At 47.5% G+C, this 23646-nt stretch overlaps 1 protein-coding gene across 1 annotated transcript; it reads right to left on the bottom strand.

The window, feature by feature from the left end:
* Nucleotides 1-7071: 7071 nt before the first annotated feature.
* LOC123111857 (protein CHAPERONE-LIKE PROTEIN OF POR1, chloroplastic) lies at nt 7072-9607 on the bottom strand. The gene is made up of 5 exons (XM_044532743.1): nt 9415-9607; nt 9175-9317; nt 7850-8232; nt 7414-7490; nt 7072-7339 (listed from the first exon to the last, which is right to left on the bottom strand). Exons 1-5 carry the CDS (start codon nt 9465-9467, stop codon nt 7189-7191), a joined length of 807 nt encoding a protein of 268 aa, XP_044388678.1. The 5' UTR covers nt 9468-9607; the 3' UTR covers nt 7072-7188.
* Between the last annotated feature and the right edge of the window lie 14039 nt (nt 9608-23646).

The following is a 23646-nucleotide window of genomic DNA, read 5'->3' as shown; positions in this document are numbered from 1 at the left end:
ACTAGGCCGTGAGGCTCCGATTCATTTTCTCGTTTAATCATTTAGGTCTCCTTTGATTTGTAGGAATTTCATAAGATAGGATTTGCAAAGAAAACATTCCTTTGAAGCCCTTTGGTTTGTAGGAATGGATTCCTATTGCTATGTAGGATGGGAATCAATCCTTCACATTTTAGAGAAAAAAAATTAGCCTGGACTCAATGGAAAAAATTCTATCTTATGCATCAAATGACATCTCTTTCTCTACAAAAATTGACATGCATGTCATCTCATTTCCTATGATTTTCTTATTGCTATAAAATTCCTATCATAAAGGCTTTAGACCTGACCCAGCAGGGGCGGCGCTAAGGTTATTCTTGGGTCTTCATGTGAATACCCATGATTTTTACAAAACAATGTTGATTTTGACAAAAGAGTGACAATTTTCAAAAAACAACAATGATTTTAGCAAAATAATACACATGAATACCCGGTTGCAAATTCCTGAAGCCGCCACTGTGACCTAGCCCACGAGTTACCACTCTGCCACCAGGCCACCGCCTTACCCAGTGAGCACGAGCGGCAGCCCACCGCCTCAACCTCATGTTTTAACTGCAGCGGTGGCATATGGGAGTCACGTAACCCACATGGGGATCCCCTTTGATCGTTCCCGCGCCATGGCCGCCGTCATCCCCGACTGGGTGCTGCTAGATCGCTTCGCAGGGACGCCAACACATCCTTGCCGGAGAAGGGCTACCGGCCCCTGAGGGCCCAAGGCACCACCTCCCAGGGCGTCGACTTCGGCGTCGCGCTCTGCCTCGCCGATCCCCCGGGCACCTCCCGCCTCTACGTGCTGTTTCCGAGCGGCACGGATCCGGCCATCGCCTGCGACCTCGTGGCGGCCCACAGCGACCACCTTCTGTTCATGATCACCGACCTTGCAAAGCCGGGCAAGTCGTCGGGCGCCCTGATGTGCCATCAGGATCTCTTCGTCTGCAGAGTCGCCTCACCGGACCAGCCGCCGCTGCTCAGAAGGCTTCCGGCGTGCACCGACCTGCTCATCCGATTTATGGTGGGCGGGCGGGAGATTGCCATGCAGCACCTGCTTTCCCGCAAGGTGTTGGTTTCTTGTGCCGCGATGAACAAGTGTTGGCTGTGGCGCAGCTGGACCAAATTATTCCAATCTCAGACAGCGGCATGTGGGAAGCTGGACTCCTTGTGCTCACCACCGATGGTAGAGGCGACGGTGCCAAGTGGGAGGTTAAGCGGCTACCGATCCTCCATCCCGACCATGAAAAACTGGATATCTCTCTTTGGTCAGATGATACGGTGATATCCTTCAAGAATTATATCTGCTGGGTTGATTACTGCATGGGAGGTATCTCACTATTCTTTGATGTGTTCGAAGAAAGGCCCAAGGTCTCTTACCTTGATTTACCTAATCAGGGTCGCTCTCGCCATCCACCGGGGAATAGAGGATACTTACGAATGTACCGCGGGGTGTCAGTCACCGATGAAGGCCGTCAGCTCAAGTTTGTTCGTGTCGACCGTGATGATGGAAAGCTTGTCGGCGCATCCGATTCTGGCTACACCATAACCTCCCACAGTTTGCAGATAACAGAGAACGGAGGCATGCAGTGGGTCATGGATGCTTTTATGCGATCAGATCAAGTGTTGCCTTCTCTTCGCACTGACTATGACTTCAATATTCTGAAACTCCCCAAATATCTTTGCTAGTAAAACTCCTAACCCATCTAAATTCTGGCAAGGAGTGCTCTGGGCTTGTAAAGCCCTGAAATTTGGATATAGATGGCAGGTAGGTGATGGGAAGAAAATTAACTTCTGGGAAGATACCTGGTTTGGTACCTCCCCCCTTTCTGTCCAATTCTGGCAGCTTTACACCATCTGTGATCAGCAATGTGTTACCCTCTCTGATATATGGGACGGTAACACCATTAAACTGACCTTTAGGAGGACTTTTACTGATAAAATGCTAGATTCCTGGATGTGCATTGAGCAGATCCTTCGTAGTGTCTCTTATAATGGGGATGATGATGCGCTCATTTGGCAATATGACTCTAAGGGAGTGTATACTACTACCTCCTTGTACAGCATCATTAACTTCAGGAGGGTCCAGCCCATTTACATACCTTCTGTCTGGTCCATTGTGTTCCCACCCAGAGTGCAAATTTTTCTCTTGCTACTGGCTCACCACAAATTAATGACCAGAGATAATTTGGATAAGAGAAACATGGGGAAACCTTTGATCTGTGAGTTTTGCACTGACAATGAGAGCATTGACCACCTCTTTTTTGGGTGTGCTGTAGCTAAAAGCATCTGGAAAGATGAGTCTGCTTTCTTTAAAATTCCTGTAGGGCAAGACTACCTTTCTGTAGCAAGATTTTGGCCTGCTAGCAAGAAACAATGTGCTTTGAATTCCATCTGCGCTTGTATATTGTGGGGCATTTGGAAAACTAGAAATGCACATGTGTTTAAAAATGCTGTCTGGTCTGATATTAAGCAGGTTTGGAGACGTATCCTCGTGATGATCAAGAAATGGATGATCATGTTCAAAAAGGATTACCTCCCCCAGATCGAGGCATTCGTCCAGTGGGTCTCGGAGAAGCTCAAGAACCCCTTCCAGCTATCGATGGGGTGACACGCCTGGACCCTTCGTGGGTGCTTGACATGCTCTCCCTGGGTGAAGCTGATGCATCGAGGAGCCCTCCACCTGCTGGGAGCAAGAAGCTGTCCGTGCTCAGCCCGACAACCCCGCTGGAGCTGCTGCTGCTGCCGCCATCCCCTGAACCTTCCCCTTTGAAGAAGGCCAGGTTCAAGACAGCAGAACCGGAGAAGATGATCTCTGCCGCTTAAGTCTCCAGTCAAATCGGAGTTCTGATAAAGTAGGGGACAGTGCTCTGTAATAGGGATAGTTTCCGGTTTCCCCTTTGCTCATGCTTTTAGAGCAAAATTGGGATGTTTTCAGCTGCTGCGTAGTGGCATGTTGGTCTTTCCTTCATCCCGCGGCGTGTAGTGCGTAACCAGAATTTATGTTTTTTCTCTTTTGTGAACCTTGTGGTTTCATATATATATGGAACCGGGAGGGCTTTGCCCCCTCCTGTTGCTCTAAAAAGGAGGCCCATGTGGTACATTTTCTCTACTCTGACTCTGAGCGCACGGATGGTGGCTATGACAAGGTTTCGGTGGTTACTGTTGATTTGAATGCCAAGACACTGCTGTCAACTCATCCGTATATGAGACATGAAGACTGCTTCGGAGAAGACGCCGACATGTATGAAGTCAAGTGTTGTAATCTCAACAGTTTTCTTGCCGTCAAGTTCCCCATGAGTGTTTCCAGGTATTTGCATCTCACCTAATTATTTGTCCTGTCTTCATTGAAATGATTTCGACTATTAACATATTTGGTTACTTTGATAAAAATAAAAAATAAAATCAACATGTTAGTGAAGTGGAGACCTGGGGTTGTCTCCACCTTGCATACTTTGTTCTGCATTTAAATTGAAGTAGAGTCTCATGGTGCCATCTTGCATACTATTCCTTTCTGCATTTAACTTGAAGTAAAAACTTACTTTTGATGGTCGTTGATGTGTTGGATATTGAAATCCGTGAGCTTCATTTCGATGGTGCCAAAATCAAATTATTAACTTTTGATGTACTTTCTTTGATGTTCGCCTTTATTTCCCCACGATACTCATATCTGTATGTCAGGTATTGTAGAATAAACGAAAGGTCAAAATAGCCACTATGTTATGAAAAAAAAGGAATACATTGTTAATACAGGAATAGCTTGAATGGTAAATCATGATGTAGTTTTAGTGATTGTGCCTGCTATCAGCAATAATGCCGTCAAACGCATCCACTGTTTCACGTGACACCTTTGTCTTGCTAATGGACTCTACCAACCAGAGGAGTTCTAAGCTGAAGACAAATCATAAACCAGGTAGCACAGCTCCATTCCTACATGAAGGCGGTCGCAACTCAGAACTCTATTCACATATGTTAGCATCAACCGTTCATGTATTTCGAAGTATTGAAAGGTGGATTAGTATGGAACCTGTGGGGCACCAGCAATTATGTAGTGTTTTTATCTTTTGCTACTGTAGATTTCTTACATGTCATCCTTGCTAATACGTTTTCAAATCTTTTGAGTAAGTTTGCACTTACATTTGTGTATGTGGTTGTATAATATGCTTAGGGCATCTCCAGCAGTAGAGAAAACAAGCCCACTTAGGCCTTGTGCAATGGGAGGTGCTTAGGAGAGGTGCTTAGAGAAATAAACCAGACTTTTCTTAAGCATCGGTGCTTATTTATACAGGATAGACGCTTAACTAAGCGTCTCTCCTGTAGAAATAGGCACCGGTGCTTCAGAAAAACCCGGTTTATTTTTCTAAGCATCTCTCTAAGCACCTTCCATTGTACAAGGCCTTAGAGACACAACCATATTATACAATGAGCTACCATTAGAAAACTTGTGACTAACAGAAGGCATATGGTACAATGGAGAAAATAGCCTTTCCTTACACACTAAGGATATCATCTCTTAGCTAAGAGAAGGAACTCTTCCTTTTCCTTCTCCATAAAAAACCAAGAGAAGGTTGATGTCACCCTATTGAAAATACCTTATAGCTTAATTTTATCTCTTTCTGTATCCCTGCAAAGGCACATGTCAATTGTTTTTCTTTTTTGCGGTATGTTTGTAATTACCTGAAATGTGGACAAATTTTTCTTGGACACATAGTTTTTTTTTGTCGATTCATTATGTTTGCTGGAAACATGATTGATATGGTAATATTTTTTGTGCTAATCATATCAAGTTCATATAATGACATGATCTATATATATGAAGGAAGAGAAAGATCCTGGATGACGATTCCTATTAATTGAGACAAAGCATTCTGTTAAGCTTGCCAAAAGTTGTGAAGAGAGATCCCAGTTGGTGGTTAAGTATTCCAAATGTTTGTGGTTCAGTAGGAAGTGTCATCTTTCTTTTGTGCTGTTCTTGCTGTAGCTGCAACGGTTTGATACTACCATCGAACCCTTCATTACCTTCTGTAAGATGAAAATTTTAGCAAATTTTTGGCTACCTCTGGTCCACTGGCTTCTTGATGACGATTCTGACTCTGGAGTAGAAATTTGCGTCGTTCAAGTGCCGGCCGTCTTTTTCCTGGCACTAATAGAAATGGGTCTCTGATCTGAATATAGTGACGGTTATGACTCATTCTAGTCTAATGGTCCCTTTTAGTGGTAACTAGAAGGGCCAATCTCTGCATTCTGTACACTGTAGGTACAAATGTGTACCTAATTAAGCTTTGGGAGTGGTGCTTTTTTCTCCATCAAGTCTTTCCTTGGTTTTCCTATGAAAATTGCAGATATGGTTTTTTCCTTCTCTTGTCATTTGTCAAAAGCTTACCAACTTATGCCCGAATCTTGTTTGAACGTTTGTATTCGCGGTGTAGAATCATTGTAGTATGTTCAATTGAGTATTTATGTGGAAAGCCTAGGCTAGTGCTGTTTTCTCTTTTGTTGTGGCTATATTTTCAAATTTGTGCAGCTCCGAACTGTCAGGTCGTGTGTAGTGAGTGGGCAGCCCGCAGCGCAAGTTCACCAAGTATACTTTTTTATAGAGAAAAGAAAAATGGGCCTGGGATCTATATTAATCAAACATCAGCATTACAAGAAAACGTTGAAGGAACAAATAATATATAATCCAGTGCTCCACACCGCACATGTCGATGGTGCGCTGAAGTTGCACATAGAGCAAGACAACTATATATACCACTCTAAGGGGGTGTTTGTTTTCAAGGACTTTTTTATGTAGGGATTAGAAAAAGTCCCTCTTAGAAACTTTTTTAACCAAACGGGAGGGACTTTTTAGGGACTAAACTAGGCATTTGAGACTAAATGAAGAAGACTCTCAAGGAGAGTCTTTTTGGGGACTTTTGGAGACTTTTTCAACAATGCCCCCTCCATGCATCCATTGGTCCGCCACCCCATGGTGTTGTTTGATTGTTATTTTTCTATATACTAGGGGCAACATGGTCATTTAATAACCTCTAGGAAGGGACTAGGGACTTTTTAGTCTCTGGAAACAAACATGGAGGAACTTTTTAGTTGGGACTAGAAAAAGTCCTAGGACTTATGAACCAAACAAGGCCTAATATGTTTGATAAAAAAACATCAAGAGCTTCATGTGAAGTATATTTAGTGGTGAATTGGAAGATCATAATTGGAGTAATTGTTTAGAGTCCCAATTACTTCTCAAGGACTGCATCAACAAGCATTAAAACACAAAAATAAATAAATACAACAAGTTTTAACTACAAAACTCCTAGCAGTGGCATCGAATGGAGCACACTCCAACTGGTTTCGTATACACATGACGGCAAGGAGAGCGGTCCTCTTCGAAATCATCAAACTAACATTTCTCAAACGGTATCAAAATGAAAAAGGCCCCTTCCTGAACCAGCGGCAAGTCAAAGGCTTCCCCGTCTCAAGCTCAGGGCTTCACTCTCCTCGGTATAGGGCGCAACCGCAGCAAGTCCAGATCAACTTTAGGCAGTAATTTGGGATGTACCTATCTAGAATTATAACATATGATGCCCATCTTATTTTTCATCTTAGCGGGTATACAAATACTTAGCTTACTCATCAATAGGTCAAGAGTTATGTCGCAATATTATCAAAATAATGTTTTCAAAATTCCAAACAGTGTACCCAACAGTTTTGAAACCATGCTGGAGGAAATCTAACATCAAAATTCCAAACGGTGTACCCAACTTGCCATAACATTTGTGATTGTTTGATGCTTCTTGCAAGTTGCAACAGCATTACGTAAGATGCAAAGATTTCGCTACATCATTTCCACATCAATATCAATATGTAAATAGTACATTCCGTATGAGTTAACAATCTGAATTGGTACTGTGCCTAAGCTTCAGCAGGTGATCCATACAGCGATTCACTTGGACCAGCGAGGCAAAGAACAGCCCCCTATATGGACAATTAATTAAACAAATGAGTGGACAACTGGTGTAAACAAAGCACCTGGCTTCGCCGGTTGTCTCTACCCTGAGCTGAACGAAGGACGAAGGATTCAACAACATTGCCGGTACATGCAATTGTAGAGATTTCAGTAACTGCCAAAATTTTCCAAACAATACTACAATTTACGGTTACAAGATTGATGTTCCTTCATTTGAGGTAAGTGCTCCCCAGAAACAAGAAAACATATGCAACCAAGGAGGTAAGAAGCTCAAGCGACCATGTAGGTGGGATGATAAATGTTGGGATAAGAGGGACCAACATAGAACCAACAATCCAGCCACCAACAAGTACTCCAAACCTGGAAGAACACGTGCATGAGCAAACATGCTATGGATAAAAAGTCAAGGCATTGGCTGAAGAAATTTTGCTAACCCAGTAGTTGATGCTCTCAGAAGGTTCTTCATCTTGTCATTAAGGAAGTATATGCACGAGAAGAGTGATATTGCGAGCTGCAGAAGGTAAACTACATGTCAATACAGTGATCCCTAAGCTGGGAAGCTCTTCTAACTTCTAATAAGTAAATATCCAAGACTAGGACTTATCAGGCCTTGCATTCCCATTGTTATTGAATTCTCAGCTGTCATACAGAAATAAGGGTAGACAGATGCACAGGGCAAGCATTGTGGATTGTGAGTTTATAGCTGGTCATTGGTTAGAACTTAATGGCACTCAACTTGGTCCTTTGTGAAATCAACAAGTTACGTGTCATTTTTTTAGGTTAATCTCCACAGGCAACTACAGGACTGAAACATGTCATCAAACAAGAAAAGACAGACCTTTCAAAGGTCAGGATAATCAAAGCATATACCTGGAATGCAGGTCCATTCTCAGCAGAAGTTGCTATGCTCCATCCAGCGATGAAAGCAAAAAAGAACAATCTTTTGGAAATAATATCCATTGATGGCACCTCAAAGTATCCAAGAAATGCCTTTACCCATGACGGGGATTCCTCGACTCGCTTTAAAAGCTTGGTTTTCAGATTAATTTTCGTTTTCTTCCTATGCTGGTAGCTCTTCATTATTATCTTTTCATAAGCACCTTCAATAGCTTCTTCACTTGCTTCGTGACCAGCATACTGTTGAACTAGGAAGTCTTTTGCACTTCTGATCTCTTCTTCAGATGCATCACGGTCAACACCAAGAAGCTTGTAGGGATCCCGCTCACGGTATCTTCGGAAGACCGGAGCATACTCTGCAGAGATACACATACACTTTGCTCATAAGGTCCTCAGATAAACACAAAGGATGGAGCATATGACTCTGGGCATTCTTATCAATGACAATAACAACTGAGAGTTGCAAGAAGAACTGTGGAAACAGCTAAATACAAATCGACACAAGCTATAACAGCTAAACGGATGAAAGTTTTCTACCTACAAATTTGCTTTTCATGTCAACATTCAAGAAGAAAATATTACTTGCGAGCAGAGCTGCAGACTGTATTTAGTTTTGTTATTGATGATGATTATAAAACAGGTTTATCGGGACTTCATAAATTGTAATAAATCCCAAGTCCGCGGTTGGTGACAGTATGCAATTATGTATAGTTGTATACGGCAGCAAGTCAACAATGAAATAGAAACAAATCATTTAGTTCTCTGTTACTAGAATACTAACTTCTATTTCAGCCAACTGCACACTGCGAGAAAAACATGGGTCCATTAGTTTGATCGATCCACAAGATAACAAAGATATAGTACTGAACCAGCAACTGCATTCTGTGTTCGTCACTGATATTCTTTCCCAGTGACTCTAAATTGTCCCCATAATGCATATGAATCTCTCCTCTCTAAATTATGTAGTAAAAAGCTTCTAATCAATAAACATTCCTCTAAATCTGCATCGTTTGCCTATTGTTGCAACTCCACACTTCCTCGCGATCACAATGCAACTTATGCTAAGGTTACCACCAATTAACATTGCCGGTTATTAATCAACAGAAAGCCAACTCGATTGTGCACAGCACACACATATTATTCCTTGCCTCGTGCACCAGCGACGCAAAGGCCACCTACAGTACCATGGCATCCTCTTTTTTTTTCTGTGCAGATACCTACAGTATCCAATCCTATCCTACGAAAATAAATCAGCGAATACATTCACATGGGAGCTAGGGTTTGAATAGCTCTCTTACGGTAGCTGAATCCGTTGTCTCCGATGTCGCTCGAACCGGCGCCGATAGAGAGGCTCATGGAGCACCGTACCCCCCGCAGCCGCGGTGGCAGCGGCGAGACGCCTCCGTGCACCGCCACCGCCCCATACGTGCTCCTGCCAATGCTGCACCCAACAGAATCACAGGCACGGGGCCTAGTCAGAACGCCAGAAAAGAAAGAGACCTGGATCAAGGAGTCAGGGGGTTTAAGGCTGTGCTCACCGACGGGGCCACGGGAGGGGGCGGGCGAGGAAGGATGCGGCCGTCGCCTGCATCTCCGACGCCGGCGGCGGTTGAGAGGGATGCGGCGGCGAGGTGGTCGCGGGCGAGGCAGACCGCCCTGGGAGGGAAGGAGATGGGATTGGATAGAAAGACGAGACGGAGAAGGGGAGGGGGTAGGCAGGCAGGTGATGGGCCTGTAGGGCTGGTTTTGGTACCTACGGATTTTACTGGGCCGGGCTTTGTTCACTTCCTGTTCCATTTTCAGTTGATTTGGATTGTACCTGACACCTACCCTCACGATTAGGGTCTGCGGCGGCGCCGCTGGCGATTTTCTGACCGCCGGTGGGATCGCTGTCATCTGATCGATACCGAATCGCGGCTTCCCAGGAGGCCACGAGGGGAGATACAAGCGAGGACCCAGCCATGGCGGAGAAGGGCTCTTCCTCGAAGATGAGGCAGTCAGTTAAGATCAATCTGGAGGAGATGCTTAGAGGTATGGAACTCCTGGACGAGGAATTGGACCCAGTAGTGATCGGGAAGGCCGAAGCGAAGAAACTCGAATCTGAGGCAGGATGGTTGGCGATTGCTAGGGTTAACACGGACAGGCCGTTCAGCTCTACAGCATTCTTTGAAAACATGAAGTTCATCTGGGGTTTGGCCAAGACACCAAAGTACCGGGAGGCTGGGGAGAACTTGTTTATTTTCCAATTGTTCTGTCTCGGAGATTGGAGGAAGGTCGTGCATGGAGATCCCTGGCTGTTTAGGGGGCTTGGGGTGATCATAGAAGATTATGATGGCAAGACTGGTCCTGAAAAGGTGGAACTAGATGGTCTGTATGTGTGGGCTCAAATCCATAAGGCTCCTGAAGTCTACCGACAGGAACGGGTAGTTGATCAGCTTGCCCGCAAGATTGGCAGAGTCAAAGAGGTTCAACTCCGTACCAATCTCTACTATGAGGGAGACTACGTCTGGGTGAGGGCAAAAGTTTTGACTGCCAAACCTCTTACTCGTTTCACGCCACTGACGATCGAAGGAGAAGGCACACGTATGCTGATAGTCAAATATGAGAAAATTCCATTCTTCTGTCAGATTTGTGGGTACATGGGACACAGTTATGATGAATGTGGAAAGGGAGTATGGAAGGAGGAGGATAAAAAATGGGGCCGATGGATGATCGCCCAGCGTCGGGAGGTGGACTATTCGCAGCCTAGGGGAGGAAGATTTGGTACCAGAGGTGGAAGAGGACGAGGTCGAGGGGGTACTGGCCATGGTTTTGCTCCATCTCAAGGGCAAGGCTTTGGGGCACCTACAGGGACTATGGCTGCGGACAGGAACACAGAGGAGGCAAAGGGCAAAGGGAAAGAGTCAGACGCTAATCGGGACCAAGAAGCAGATATAGTGCAGAATGAACAGAAGCAAGGGAAAGCTCACGAGATCAATACCAGTAATAAAAGGCTTTCTGCAGATAATACGCAGGCCGATCTTGCAGCGACTGTGGTACACATAAACTCGGAGGAGGATTCTCAGAGGGGCATCATGATCACGACAAATAAGCAGCCAGCGGGGGTGCCTCCCCTACCGCCGGTGTATGTGTCGCCAAGGAAGACAAACAAGCGGCTTAAGAATGGGTCTGATCGGGGGGAGCGAGGCATAAGCTGCGGCAAATGGATCAAAAAATGCATTATCGGCGGGCTCCCAGGTGGGGCACCGCCGAGCGCAATGAGTATTATTAGCTGGAATTGTCGGGGCGCGGGTAAAGCCTCGACAATTCACGAACTTCGCGAGCTCGTGAAGGAATTTACTCCCACCATACTTTGTATCGTAGAAACTCAAGTGGACAAGAGTAGGGTGGAAGTTTTAGCTAGTTCAATAGGTTTTGACAATTGTTATGCAATGAGTAGCAGTGGTAGAATTGGTGGCATTGGAATCTTCTGGAATAATTCAATAAAAATTGATATTGTTGGTTACTCTATGTATCACGTGGATTGTGAAGTGAGAGATCCTGGGTTTGATCCATGGAGGATGACAGTGGTGTACGGGGAAGCTCAGACACACCTGCGCTACCAAACCTGGGACACTATGAAAAATATTTCAAGTTTGAACAACTTACCGTGGGTGTGTATTGGAGACTTCAACGAAGTGTTGCGCCCGGATGAGCATGAGGGCATTGGAGAAAGGAGTAATGCACAAATCAAAGGTTTCTGTGACACTCTGGATATTTGTATGCTGGTGGATATAGGTTTTAAAGGCAGATTCTGGACTTTTGAGAAAAAAGTATCTGGGGGAACGTACACCAGGGTAAGGCTGGATCGAGCTCTTGGTTCACCTTCCTGGAATTCCCAGTTTCCATTAGCGAGTCTGACGCACCTCACAACAGCCTCCTCTGATCATGATCCTATACGTCTTGAGCTGAATGCAGGCGACGAGCGAAGGAGAGTCCAAAGTCCGATTTTTCGCTATGAAATAGCATGGGAATCACATGATAAGCTGAAAGAGACTGTTGAGTCTTCTTGGTCAGCCTCTCAACCTTGCTCGAGAGAGGAGGATATAAAACAAAAATTGTTCGCTCTTTCCAATATTTTAAAAAGGTGGGACAAGAGGACCTTTGGTTCAGTCCGACGGGAGATGAAAAGCCTGAAGAAGGAGATAGAGGAGATGAGAAAGGACCCGGCCAGGACAGGGCCAAGCCATGCATAACTCAAACTGAATGAAAGATTAGTAGAACTCTATCACAGAGAAGAATTACTTTGGCGACAGCGATCAAGAATAAACTGGCTCAAAGCAGGAGATAAAAACACAAAGTTTTTCCATATGAGGGCTAATATGAGGAGGAGGAAGAACATGATAAAAGCCTTGATGAACTCTCTAGGGCTCATGGTTGACGACCCGACAGAATTGAAAATGATGGTTACAGATTTTTATAAGAATTTGTACACATCAGAGGGCGTGGCAAATATGGAGGCGGTGCTTGATCATGTTCCCAAGAAAGTAACGGCTGACATGAACTCAATTCTGTGTGCTGAATATAAAGACGAAGAAGTTAAAACTGCCCTGTATCAAATGTTCCCCACAAAATTTCCGGGACCTGATGGCTTTCCGGCACATTTTTATCAGCGGCATTGGGATGTATGTGGGGAGGAAGTGACAAAGGCAGTCCTTCGTATTATCAGAGGTGAGGAAAGTCCGGAGTGTATCAATGATACTTTCCTAGTACTGATTCCTAAGGTAATGATCCCAACATTATTAGCTCAGTTTCGCCCTATCAGTTTATGCAATGTTCTGTACAAGATTGTTTCGAAGGTGATTGCAAATAGATTGAAGCAAATCCTACCGGATATTATTTCAGAAGAGCAGTCAGCTTTTGTCCCGGGTAGGCTTATCACTGACACCATAATTACTGCGTATGAGTGTCTTCATTTTATGAACAGAAGCAATGCCAAAAGCAACAGCCATTGTGCTTTAAAGCTTGACATGATGAAGGCATACGACAGGCTCGAGTGGTCATATTTGGAGGCTATTATGATCAAGCTTGGTTTTGCGCGGTCTTGGATCAATGTGGTCATGAGTATGATTAAATCAGTCTCTTTCTCAGTGTTATTTAATGGTGAGAAGTTAGAACAGTTTCAACCCACGAGGGGTATTCGGCAGGGAGATCCAATCTCCCCTTATCTTTTCTTGATAGCAGCGGAGGGCCTTTCGTGCCTACTAAATCCGTTTCTCAGTCGTCAGCTTTTGTTGGAGTTCAAGTGGCACCGACAGCCCCGGTTGTTAACCATTTGCTCTTCGCGGACGATAGCCTGTTGCTATTCAAGGCAAGTACAGAAGGGGCTGGTATTGTATCAAACCTGGTTGATACCTATTGTAATGCATCAGGCCGAAGGGTGAACAATGACAAGTCCACATTTTTTTTCAGCAAGGGCTGCCCTCAGTCAGTTAGGAACAGTATCAAGAACACCCTTCAGGTTTATGATGAACAGCTTACTGAGAGGTATCTAGGGATGCCTACTAATGTGGGACTTTCGAGAAATGGCACTTTCAAGTATCTGAGGGATAGAGTGTGGGAAACGATTAAAGGATGGATGGAGAAATTACTTTCCTATGGGGGTAAGGAAGTTCTGATAAAAGCAGTTGCCCAAGCTATTCCAGTATACTCGATGTCTTGTTTCAGGCTACCAAGAGGCATTTGTGAAAGTGTCACATCAATGATTAGGCAATTCTGGTGGGGGAGCAAGAGAGGGAAGAGAAAACCTTGCTGGATATCTTGGGATGTTTGCACAATGCCAAAAAATTTGGGAGGCCTAGGCTTCCGGGATTTAGAACTTTTTAACCTGTCTCTCCTGGCTAGACAAGCTTGGCGCATCTTACAAGACCCCATGACACTGAGTGCAAGGGTTCTAAAAGCCAAGTATTTCACAAATACATCCTTGCTTGAAGCTGAACTTGGAAAGAATCCTTTACAGATTTGGAGAGCAATTTTAGATGGAAGAGAAGCATTGTCAAAAGGATTAATAAAGAGAATTGGGACAGGTGAACAAACGAGGATTTGGGAGCAGAACTGGCTGCCTCGGTCAGGTCTGATGAAGCCGATTGCAGCCCTCGTCAATGATAAACCTCTACTCGTCTCTGAGCTAATTGATGCATCATCAGCTGCTTGGCCAGAAGAGAAGGTTCGTGCTGTTTTTCTTCCGGTGGATGCAGAAATTATCTTGAGAATACCTTTGTGCACAAAGAGAGTTGATGACTTTTGGGCATGGGGAGAGGATGAAAGAGGAATTTTTTCTGTAACTTCGGTATACAGATTCCTGCTGAAGCTTAAACTACAAAGTGCGACTGTATTGGAGCAAGTCGGAGGCCAATCAAATTATTCAAACAAAGCTCGAGATTGGTAGGCGCTGTGGCACATCAAGGTTCCATCAAAACTAAAGTTGTTTCTATGGAGATTATTGTTGGGGAATGTAGCAGAAATTCAAAATTTTCTACGCATCACCAAGATCAATCTATGGAGATTCTAGCAACAAGAGAGAGGGGAGTCAGAGAGTGCATCTACATACCCTTGTAGATCGCTAAGCGGAAGCATTCAAGAGAACGGGGTTGAAGGAGTCGTACTCATCGTGATCCAAATCACCGGAGATCCTAGTGCCAAACGGACGGCACCTCCGCGTTCAACACACGTACAGCTCGGGGACGTCTCCTCCTTCTTGATCCAGCAAGGGGAGAGGAGAAGTTCAGGGAGAGCTCCGGCAGCACGACGGCGTGGTGGTGGAGCTTGCAGTTCTTCGGCAGGGCTTCCCCAAGCACTACTACTACGGAGGAGGTGTTGGGGAGGAAGAGGGCTGCGCCAGGGGCAATGGTGAAGCTCCCATGCGCCTCCCCACTATATATAGGGGTGGAGGGGGCTGGTTTCTTTCCCTCCAAGTCCATTGGGGTGTTGGCAAAGGTGGGAGGAAAGAAATCCCATCATTTCCTTCCCCACCGATTCTTATCCCCCTTTTTTAGGGATCTTGATCTTATCCCTACGGGATATGATCTTATTCCTTCTAAGGGGGGATCTTGGTGCGCCTTGACCAGGGGTGTGGGGCCTTGCCCCCACTACCCACGTTCATGTGGGTCCCCCCATGCAGGTGGGCCCCACTCCGGAACCTTCTAGAACCTTCCCGATACAATACCGAAAAATCCCGAACATTTTCTGGTGGCCAAAATAGGACTTCCCATATATAAATCTTTACCTCTGGACCATTCCGGAACTCCTGTGACGTCCGGGATCTCATCCGGGACTCCGAACAACATTCGGTAACTGCACACTAATTCCCATAACAACTCTAGCGTCACCGAACCTTAAGTGTGTAGACCCTATGGGTTCGGGAATCATGCAGACATGACCGAGATAGCTCTCTGGCCAATAACCAACAGCGGGATATGGATACCCATGTTGGTTCCCACATGTTCCACGATGATCTCATCGGATGAACCACGATGTCAAGGATTCAAGCAATCCCGTATACAATTCCCTTTGTCTAGCGGTATTGTACTTGCCCGAGATTCGATCGTCGGTATGCCGATACCTTGTTCAATCTCGTTACCGGCAAGTCTCTTTACTCGTTCCGTAACACATCATCCCGTGATCAACCCCTTGGTCACATTGTGCACATTATGATGATGTCCTACCGAGTGGGCCCAGAGATACCTCTCCGTTACACGGAGTGACAAATCCCAGTCTCGATTCATGCCAACCCAACAGACACTTGCGGAGATACCTGTAGTGTACCTTTATAGCCACCCAATTACGTTGTGATGTTTGGTACACCCAAAGCATTCCTACGGTATCCGGGAGTTGCACAATCTCATGGTCTAAGGAAATGATACTTGACATTAGAAAAGCTTTAGCATACGAACTACACGATCTGTGCTAGGCTTAGGATTGGGTCTTGTCCATCACATCATTCTTCCAATGATGTGATCCCGTTATCAATGACATCCAATGTCCATGGTCAGGAAACCGTAACCATCTATTGATCAATGAGCTAGTCAACTAGAGGCTTACTAGGGACATGGTGTTGTCTATGTACCCACACATGTATCTGAGTTTCCTATCAATACAATTATAGCATGGATAATAAACGATTATCATGAACAAGGAAATATAATAATAACTAATTTATTATTGCCTCTAGGGCATATTTCCAACAGTCTCCCACTTGCACTAGAGTCAATAATCTAGTTCACATCGCTATGTGATTAACACTGATAGGTCACATCGCCATGTGACCAACATCCAAAGAGTTTACTAGTGTCACTAAACTAGTTCACATCACCATGTGATTAAGTCTCAATGAGTTCTGGGGTTTGATCATGTTTTGCTTGTGAGAGAGGTTTTAGTCAACGGGTCTGCAACATTCAGATCCGTATGTACTTCACAATTTTCTATGTCATATTGTAAATTCTGCTTCCGCGCTCCACTTGGAGCTATTCCAAATGGTTGCTCCACTATACGTATCCAGTTTGCTACTCAGAGTCATTCGGATGGGTGTTAAAGCTTGCATCGACGTAACCCTTTATGTCGAACTCTTTATAACCTCCATAATCGAGAAACATGTCCTTTATTTACTCCAAGGACATTTTTTGACCGCTGTCCAATGATCCATTCCTGGATTATTCTTGTACCCCTTGACTGACTCATGGCAAGGCACACTTCCGGTGCGGTACACAGCATAGCATACTATAGAGCCTATGTCTGAAGCATAGGGGACGACCTTCCTCCTTTCTCTCTCTTCTGCCGTGGTCGAGCTTTAACTCTTAACTTCATACCTTATAAGTCAGGCAAGAACTCCTTCTTTGACTGATCCATCTTGAACACCTTCAAGATCATGTCAAGGTATGTGCTCATTTGAAAGTACCATTAGCGGTTTTTGATCTATCCTCGTAGATCTTGATGCTCAATGTTCAAGCAGCTTAATTCAGGTTTTCTATTGGAAAACACTTTTCAAATAACCCTATATGCTTACCAGAAATTCTACATCATTTCTGATCAACAATATGTCAACAACATATACTTTTCAGAAATTCTATAGTGCTCCCACTCACTTCTTTGGAAATACAAGTTTCTCATAAACTTTGTATAAACCCAAAATCTTTGATCATCTCATCAAAGGGTACATTCCAACTCCGAGATGCTTACTCCAGTCCTTAGAAGGATCGCTGGAGCTAGCATTGTCGTGGTTCTAAGTCTGACAGTAGAATAGGGGTAGTATAACGGAGCATGATCTATCGAGATGCATATGGGTGACACGGTGGTTTTAGCGAGTTCGGGCCTCTCACGGTGGAGATAACAACCCTACGTCTCGTGCTCCGGAGAGGCTTTGTTTTATCTGAGTATATATCCGGAGATTACAATGTATGTGAGAGAGAGGAACGGATCCCCATGCTTGAGCTAAGTCCTGAGACTAATGGTGAAGAAAGAGAGAGGTGGAAGCCGCCCCCTTGTCTAGTGGTGGGGGGTGGCTTATATAGAGTGCGCCACCCCCTCACCTCCTATGTTACAAAGTGGGGTATGAATGCCATAATGCCAGCCCGCTATTAAGACCTCACTATTAGAAAGATGCTGATTGCCTTGCTGCCTGCTGGTCTTCGTATATCCGAGTGAGTCGTACGGTCGAGTGGTGAGCCGTCATCCGAGTGGATGGTATGTTGCTTGGTCGAGTGGATAGTATGCTGCTTGTCCGAGTGGATAGTGTGTCTGTATGAAATTGACCTGGACCCACATGTTGTGTGGGCCCCATGCTTCATGATATTTCGACCCTTCGTGGGCCTACCTGTTATGTATATCCCCAACATTAGCCCCCGAATCGATTGCGATTTTGCAGAACGAGTTGGTGTAAGACACAGTTTGGTCCGAGTGATTACAGAAATACTCGGTACATGTCGCTGCGCTTTCAGACAACCAAGGTTTGAACAAAATCTCAATGGATTCCGGCACCATGCTTCCCGACTAATCGAGGTAAGCGTCTGTGAGGAGCAACTTGGTGACATTCGTTCATCTCTCGGGAGAGGTTTAACTCGTGATCTGAGTATGGGCGTGTCATTAAATCCGTGCAACCAGATTGACACATGGACTGCTCTTTTAGAGAGATGCCATTCTTATCCCGGAGGAACGCCAATACGAGTCGGTTTCAGATCCACACTTGTGAGTTTCACGCTTTGAGTCCTAGAAGAAGGTTCAAAACAGGTCCATGGAGGAGCGTTAAACTCGCCTTATAGAATTTTTTGGAGTGATTTGGAGCTGGGCCTACATCGAGTAACTGATTACTCAGAATTTCTTCACGCCTGGAACGTGTCTTTTTTGTTGTTTGGCCGTCACTCGGGTTGGGCGAACCGTTCCGAGTGGATACCATTCCAGTGGGGGCACGCTGAGTGCACCCACTGGGTGTAGTCCCCGAGACTGCTGTCGACTGCGGGCAGTCGGCGGGAGTCTTAGAGCCTGTCTTTTTGTTGTTGTTTGGCCGTCACTCGGGTTGGGCGGACCGTTCCGAGTGGATACCATTCCAGTGGGGGCACGCTGAGTGCACCCACTGGGTGTAGTCCCCGAGACTGCTGTCGACTGCGGGCAGTCGGCGGGAGTATGAGAGAACTAAAACTCTTCTTAGCTGGTACTGATCGAACTTGTTCTTCTCTGACTCGGAGGTCGAGTAATACTGGAGATAGGTTTGCATCGAGCAAAATGTTTCTTTCTGAGTCCTCTTCCAGTGGGGGCACGCTGAGTGCACCCACTGGGTGTAGTCCCCGAGCCTCTGTCGGACTAGATGAGTCTGGCAGAGGGTTTAAGTCTCTCGGTAAACCTCCATGCAGTTGGCATGGCAAATATCTTTGTCTGGAATTGAATCAATCGGATGGATGCGTAACGAGGTGGTTGTACGAACGATGAGTAAGGTCGCCTGTACGATTCAGCGATGGCGCTTCATTTTTACCCTTTTGCATGAAAAGGGGTATTTATCCAAGTGGACGTGCTTCACTTATAGATCTTCGGCGAACCGAGCATGTATGGTCAGAAGAATATCTTGATGTGATCAACAGGTTGACCAAATGGGCGTAACCCCTGAGGGTGACATGGCCAACTGCCGCGCGTAGCCCCCGAGTGATGCTCGAAGGAGGTAAGCTTGCTACAGAGTGTGATATGAGGTTTGACCATATGAGTAACTTAGCCGTTCCCGTGCTGGGGGTGTAGAGGTAAAGACATGTCCAACTGATGGTGACGCGCGGGGCGGCCGAGGGGCGAGGACGTGTCAAAACCGAGTGGCGATGCGCGGGGCGGCCGAGGGGCGAGGACGTGCAGAACCAAGTGGAGACGCGCGGGGCGGACGAGTGATGAAGACGTGCAAAACCGAGTGGCGATGCGCGGGGCGGCCGAGTGGTGAAGACGCACACAACCGAGTGGCGACGCGCGGGGCGGCCGAGTGATGAAGACGTGCGCAACCGAGTGGCGACGCGCGGGGCGGCCGAGTGATGAAGACGTGCGCAACCGAGTGGCGACGCGCGGGGCGACCGAGTGATGAAGACGTGCAAAACCGAGTGGCGATGCGCGGGGCGGCCGAGTGGTGAAGACGCACACAACCGAGTGGCGACGCGCGGGGCGGCCGAGTGATGAAGACATGCGCAACCGAGTGGCGACGCGCGGGGCGGCCGAGTGCTGAAGACGTGCAAAACCGAGTGGCGATGCGTGGGGCGGCCGAGTGGTGAAGACGTGCAAAACCGAGTGGCGATGCGCGGGGCGGCCGAGTGGTGAAGACGCACACAACCGAGTGGCGACGCGCGGGGCGGCCGAGTGATGAAGACGTGTGCAACCGAGTGGCGACGCGCGGGGCGGCCGAGTGAAGGACTAAGTGTCCAGCTGAGTGGCAAAAATGGTCCTTGAAGGAGTTAGCCAGATGCTTTTGAAGCTGATGTAGCGACAAGGTCGGTGTAGTGTGGCTGTGGCGCAACAAGACCGGTGCGACAACTGAATTTGAGTAGGAACGAAGATGGCACGCAGAGTGTCTGGGTGATTATGAAATTTGTCAAAGTGACGGATCGAATGTACTTGTTGAAGTGAAGGGTCTGATTGGTGATGAAGTACTCGACCACTTAGGAGAGTGTCATTCCAAATGAGATGCAGCCCCCGAGTGCGGCGTAGCCCCCGAGCATACTACAGGCTTCGACAACGGACATGTCGGAATATGAGAAATATAGTTTTGAATGGATGATTTGTAATTCATCGAGTCGGATTTGGGTAAAGATGAGGAGAAGCTTCCGAGTGATGCTCGGAAGAAGCAAACTCGCAAAAGAGTGAAGTGTGAAGTTTAATTATGAAAGGGACTTATCTGTCTCATGCCCGACAAGGTCTATATCATTGATATGATGAAGAGAATTCCATAGAGGGGTTGGCCGGACGTGTTTGAAATCAACAGGGCGACAAAGTCAGTGTTGTGGTGCGTTAGGACCAGTATGGAGACCGAGTCCGAGCAGCGATGAAGTTGGCGCGTAGGACCGTCGAGTGATCGCGGTAACTTGTGTAAAAAATGGCACAAGTCAACACAATAATTTCTTGAGGAAATTTGATGTGTGCTGAAATGATTTGTGTGAATAACACCCATAGACACCCGCTGGGAGTGCAAGGGGCTTGCTGGTTAACCAGCAAAAGTTTAAAAGAGTGAAGGATTCGTTCGCACTTGTCGAAGCGAGAAATCCTACTGAACTTGTTGGAATACTGGCTAAAATAAAACGGAAGTGTAGTGTTTTGACTGAGTTGCAGCCCCGGAGGACCGATGCAAACTCGAAATGAAGAACGACACATGGTGTTCGTGAATGATATATGCGAAAAAATGAAGTTGGACTTCGAAGTCACATAACCAGTACTAAGCAAATATGTGAAAATAAGCAGTCGAGCGTACAGGTACACTCGGTGGTGTGGCCTCCGAGTGAACCTGATGTGTGAATTATGGAATACTCGGGAAGACGAAAATAACAGAATGTAAAATGACTTAGCTGTCTGAAGGCGCGCAGGGCGGTCGAATGGTGATGAGGTGACCAACCGAGTGGAGACGCGCGGGGCGGCCGAGTGGTGATGAGGTGACCAACCGAGTGGCGACGCGCGGAGCGGCCGAGTGGTGATGAGGTGACCAACAGATGGCGACGCGCGGGGCGGCCGAGTGGTGATGAGGTGACCAACCGAGTGGCGACGCGCGGAGCGGCCGAGTGGTGATGAGGTGACCAACCTGGTGGCGACGCGCGGGGCGGCCGAGTGGTGATGAGGTGACCAACCTGGTGGCGACGCGCGGGGCCGCCGAGTGGTGATGAGGTGACCAACCGAGTGGCGACGCGCGGAGCGGCCGAGTGGTGATGAGGTGACCAACCTAGTGGCGACGCGCGGAGCGGCCGAGTGGTGATGAGGTGACCAACCGATGGCGACGCGCGGGGCGGCCGAGTGGTGATGAGGTGACCAACCGAGTGGCGACGCGCGGAGCGACTGAGTGGTGATGAGGTGACCAACCTGGTGGCGACGCGCGGGGCGGCCGAGTGGTGATGAGATGACCAACCGAGTGGCGACGCGCGGGGCGGCCGAGTGGTGATGAGGTGACCAACCGAGTGGCGACGCGCGGCGCGGCCGAGTGGTGATGAGGTGACCAACCGAGTGGCGACGCGCGGAGCGGCCGAGTGGTGATGAGGTGACCAACCTGGTGGCGACGCGCGGGGCGGCCGAGTGGTGATGAGGTGACCAACCGAGTGGCGACGCGCGGAGCGGCCGAGTGGTGATGAGGTGACCAACCTGGTGGCGACGCGCGGGGCGGCCGAGTGGTGATGAGGTGACCAACCGAGTGGCGACGCGCGGAGCGGCCGAGTGGTGATGAGGTGACCAACCTGGTAGCGACGCGTGGGGCGGCCGAGTGGTGATGAGGTGACCAACCGATGGCGACGCGCGGGGCGGCCGAGTGGTGATGAGGTGACCAACCGAGTGGCGACGCGCGGAGCGGCCGAGTGGTGATGAGGTGACCAACCGAGTGCCTAAGCTGTCCGGGAGTGCAATGCATCTGAGTGGATTCTCCCGAGTAACCGGGTCGTTCTCCCGAGTCTATCTGTGTTCAGTCCCGATGATGGAGGGATGAGTCGCTTGACGCCGGAAGGAAGAGCTACTCTGCACCAGAGGGAGGAGACGATCGGGGCCGGGTAAGGAGCTGCTCGGCGTCAGCTGTGTGTTATTTGTTTCCGTTCGAAAGATCCCTCGTATGACCCTGCGAGTTTGCAAATAAAGCCACGGTTAATATGTTGTGTGGTTATACCTGCATGCATGCACCCATTAATTGGTGCAGAAATAGCGAAAGTAAAGCGCTCTTTGGCCGCCGTAATCAGGTAACCGAGGCTGGAAATCCTCACTAACTGGCCGCTTAATGAGGCGGTCAATTAACTCCTCGGAAGGGTTATGAGGTCCACGTCCTGAACCTGTACGTGCATGCAGGAGGCTTTAATTAGTGGCAGTTAAGCAAGAGTTAAGGCCGTTCATGCATGTAAGGAAGTTTCCCTCTCCCATGGCCGTTTATCCCTTGCATGCAGGAAATAAATGGAAAGGAATTAAGGTTAGAAGGAAAGTGAAAGATGGGGCGCAGAACTCCCTGGTCAACCACGGCAGCAGCGGTTTTTGGCCGCGATGGATCCGAGTGCGGGGCGGCGTCTTCCTGCGAGGCCGCGCGTGGGCGGAGCTGATCGGAGACGTGGACGGCTCCGGCGTTGGTGCCGCGTGCCGCCCGTGCATCCAGCGCGGAGGTCGCCGCGCGGCGGTTCACGAGGGACGCCCCCGCAACGTGCCGTGTCAGGGTATCGCGGAGAGGCGGCTTCAACGCCAGGCCTGCGCACGCGTCATGGTGACCACAACTGAGCGCCCGTGTTGTCAGATGGACTGTCGAGCGCCGTGTTGATGCCCTTTTCCCTTCCTCGTCTCTTCTCTGATTTATTCATGCATGGGTGTGTCTGATCCTACAGGAGGAAAAGACAAACTCATTGTTAGACAATGTATTGTAAAGAGACTAGATCGAATGGATACTTCCCTGGTCCTTTTGTTTGTACGAATGGTGCGATGAGTAGAGCTCTAGCGGCCAATTTCTCTGGCGATGGTAGTTGATTTGCTGTTGAAGATTGGAGAAAAAACCATTTGCATCACGGTTCGATAGACGCCATGCCCCACGGTGGGCGCCAACTGTCGTGGTTCTAAGTCTGACAGTAGAATAGGGGTAGTATAACGGAGCATGATCTATCGAGATGCATATGGGTGACACGGTGGTTTTAGCGAGTTCGGGCCTCTCACGGTGGAGATAACAACCCTACGTCTCGTGCTCCGGAGAGGCTTTGTTTTATCTGAGTATATATCCGGAGATTACAATGTATGTGAGAGAGAGGAACGGATCCCCATGCCTGAGCTAAGTCCTGAGACTAATGGTGAAGAAAGAGAGAGGTGGAAGCCGCCCCCTTGTCTAGTGGTGGGGGGTGGCTTATATAGAGTGCGCCACCCCCTCACCTCCTATGTTACAAAGTGGGGTATGAATGCCATAATGCCAGCCCGCTATTAAGCCCTCACTATTAGAAAGATGCTGATTGCCTTGCTGCCTGCTGGTCTTCGTATATCCGAGTGAGTCGTACGGTCGAGTGGTGAGCCGTCATCCGAGTGGATGGTATGTTGCTTGGTCGAGTGGATAGTATGCTGCTTGTCCGAGT

Source organism: Triticum aestivum, chromosome 5B, assembly GCF_018294505.1.
Source record: "Triticum aestivum cultivar Chinese Spring chromosome 5B, IWGSC CS RefSeq v2.1, whole genome shotgun sequence".
NCBI lineage: Eukaryota > Viridiplantae > Streptophyta > Magnoliopsida > Poales > Poaceae > Triticum > Triticum aestivum.
The sequence above is the reverse complement of the archived record's forward strand: the minus strand, read 5'-3'. Positions and strand labels throughout refer to the sequence as shown.

Bases quoted from the DNA above. Each gene is read 5' to 3' on its own strand.
- LOC123111857 (XM_044532743.1), bottom strand. From the start codon at position 9,467: ATGCAGGCGACGGCCGCATCCTTCCTCGCCCGCCCCCTCCCGTGGCCC. The intron at 8,233-9,174 runs GTAAGAGAGCTA...GTATCTCTGCAG, and splicing joins AGACAACGGATTCAGCTACC to AGTATGCTCCGGTCTTCCGA. The intron at 7,340-7,413 runs GTTAGCAAAATT...GTGTTCTTCCAG, and splicing joins CTGAGAGCATCAACTACTGG to GTTTGGAGTACTTGTTGGTG.